Below are 2705 nucleotides of genomic sequence, written 5' to 3'. Positions count from 1 at the left end.
GATAAAATATCTTCTTCTAACTCTTATCAATCAAGTGAAAGATATGTAAGACACGAACTTCAAATTGAAAAGGACCTCTGCAGAGCTCCGGCGAGCCTGCCACGAGGTTCTCGGGAGATCTGCCACCTCCATCCCAAGTGCCTGTGTCTGGCAGAGCCGGTATGAGAAGAGACAACCCTTCTCCGCCTCCGGGATAATCAAGAGTTTTGGCCGGACCTTTGAGTACACCACGGGATAGTGAGGAACCCGGTGAAAAGCACAGACTATGGCGCTGAAACGGATTAATAAGGAACTTAGTGATTTGGCCCGTGACCCTCCAGCACAATGTCCTGCAGGTTGGAGATGACATGTTTGACTGGCAAGCCACAATTATGGGACCTAATGACAGCCCATATCAAGGTAGTGTATTCTTTTTGACAATTCATTTTCCTACAGACTACCCCTTCAAACCACCTAAGGTTGCACTTACAACAAGAATTTATCATCCAAATAGTAACAGTAATGGCAGCATTTGTCTTGATATTCTAAGATCACAGTGGTCTCCTACTTTAACTATTTCTAAAGTTCTTTTATCCATTTGTTCACTGCTATGTGATCCAAACCCAGATGACCCCCTAGTGCCAGAGATTGCACGGATCTATAAAAGAGACAGAGATAAGTACAACAGAATATCTCGGGAATGGACTCAGAAGTATGCCATGTGATGCTACCTTAAAGTCAGAATAACCTGAATTATAGCTGGAATAAACTTTAAATTACTGCTCCTTTTTTGGTTTTCTTATCCGGCTGCTCCCCTATCAGACCTCATTGTTTTTAATTTTATTTTTTGTTTACCTCCCTCACACACAACCAGCAAATGATGTCTTACAGGTACGAGTTCACTCTGCACGCTGGACTCTGATAGGGTATCTCCACTCATGGCAAGAATATAAGGTACTTCTGAGTCTGGGGGGCGGGGGCTAAATTGAGGCTCCTACCACATAGGTACCAAAAGGTCAGTGGTTAACTCTGGCTTCAAGACCTAGCAGAGTATCCTTGTCTTATATTTCCAACTGCAGCTATAGCAGCTGTAGCAGCTTTAGCAGCTGTAACAGCTGTACCAGCTGTAACAGCTGTACCAGCCGCATCTGCCACAGCAGCATCTTGGCCATCAGCTTGCAATGTTACTCACACTTCTTCCACACCCTAAGAGCCCCTCATCACCCAACTCCCTCCAATCAGGAAACACAATTCCCCAACCCGGGAAACACAGAGAAGTTCTACCCCTCAAAGCACTTGCGGCTTTGCTGAGCATGCAAATACATCTCTTCCATATGACAAGGGCAAGCTTGTGTCCTGGACTCCAAGCAGAGGCTGCTGCTGTAACAGATAGTTTCTATATGCCCACTCTGCTTATGGAACACAGTAATCCAGGGCCATGATAAGCTTACCCTTTCAGTNACACTAATCAGTGTCACTAGGCAATGCCAGATGAAGAGAACTGAATTGTAATTGTTTGTGAGGATGTCATGAGTCAATGCAGAAACGTTTGGGTGGAGCAGTAGGTCAGAACCAATATAGTCTTAACAGGTCAGGGTGTTAGGGACGCGGGTCAGTCAACTTGCACTGGTTCTCTGAATACCCGCCTGACTGAGCTTCCAAAGCCTCAAGTTTGTTAGGATCAGTGCCATTCGTGGGTGGAGCAGCCTGGAAGAAGCCTAAGTCCCTATACAACCTATACAAGTCCCCTGAGAAGGAGCTGTGTGAAACAGCTCTACTTTTCTGGCTCTCAGAGATGCCGAGCTCCCCTCCCCCCGCCCTTCCCACAGAGTCTGGACAGAACACTAGGTTACAGGGAACCAACCCTCGCGAGATCTTGTTTGCTCATGCGCAGTGAGTCTCACGTGCTGTTCGAGGCATAAACCCACTGCCTGCGCTTGGCACGGGAACATCCTTTTCTTAGTCAAATTGAGAGTGGTACGGTTGTGTTAGTGACTGAATTGGGGCACTGAGGGAAAAGCCAGAGTAGTCATGCAGGACCCTGTTGAGGGCTTAGATGAGAGATCAGGGGTTGAAGAAGGTGAAGATAGCCAACGGAGGCCTGAAGCTCCCGATGCCCAGGCTAGCTCTCAAAATTCGGCAACTGAAGGTGACCATGGCAACGACCCTCAGAGTTGCCCACAAGATTCTGGGAGACCAGCTGCTCCTAGGACCCCGGCTACCCCTGGAAGTCAGGCTGCTCCAGGCAGCCCCAGCCCAGGGAGTGCTGTAGGGTCTGGAGCAGCAGCTGAAGAGGCAGCTGGCATTCCTCACAGCGAGCAGGCGACACTTGTCCCTGGGCCCAGCGGAGATACTGCATCAACTGGAAATCGACTCCTGGAGTTGTATCCTTTCCGAGGAGACCGTGGCAGGGCCTACCGGAAGATAAGGAGGCTAAAACTTCCATGAAAGGCTTCCGGAGCACAGCTGACTAGGGGTAGGACAGACAGGTACAATGTGGGCAGGCAGTCGTGACAGGACAAGGAGACTCCTTGCCTGAGAGGGCTGAAGAGTATAGAAGAAGATGAGGACCACTGGGGAGGTAGGAGATGACTGGGCTTTGGTTGCAGGAGGGTTCTTTGCCAGGCAGGCCTAGTAGGTCTCTCCAGGCAAAGGTAGAGTATGCAGCGGATAGTGCCTTAACATCATCTCGTCCCAGCTCTGTAACAGTGCCTTTCAGGACTGCA

The 2705-nt window shown here is 49.2% G+C and overlaps 1 protein-coding gene and 1 pseudogene across 1 annotated transcript in view; both read left to right on the top strand.

Annotated features, from left to right (window-relative positions):
- The first annotated feature begins 257 nt into the window (after positions 1–257).
- On the top strand, positions 258–751 carry LOC110286717 (annotated as a pseudogene).
- A 1158-nt stretch (positions 752–1909) lies between these two features.
- Positions 1910–2705, top strand: part of LOC110287284 (cancer/testis antigen 1-like) — a 13318-nt gene continuing 12522 nt past the window's right edge. Inside the window, exon 1 of the mRNA XM_021153940.1 lies at positions 1910–2363. Within this exon, the coding sequence (XP_021009599.1) occupies positions 2011–2363 (353 nt within the window). The 5' untranslated portion in view covers positions 1910–2010. The remainder of the gene's footprint in view (positions 2364–2705) is intronic.

The sequence above is a fragment of the Mus caroli genome, chromosome X (assembly GCF_900094665.2).
Source record: "Mus caroli chromosome X, CAROLI_EIJ_v1.1, whole genome shotgun sequence".
Classification (NCBI taxonomy): Eukaryota; Metazoa; Chordata; class Mammalia; order Rodentia; family Muridae; genus Mus; species Mus caroli.
Note: the sequence above shows the minus strand (reverse complement) of the source record. Positions and strands in the feature narration are given on the sequence as shown.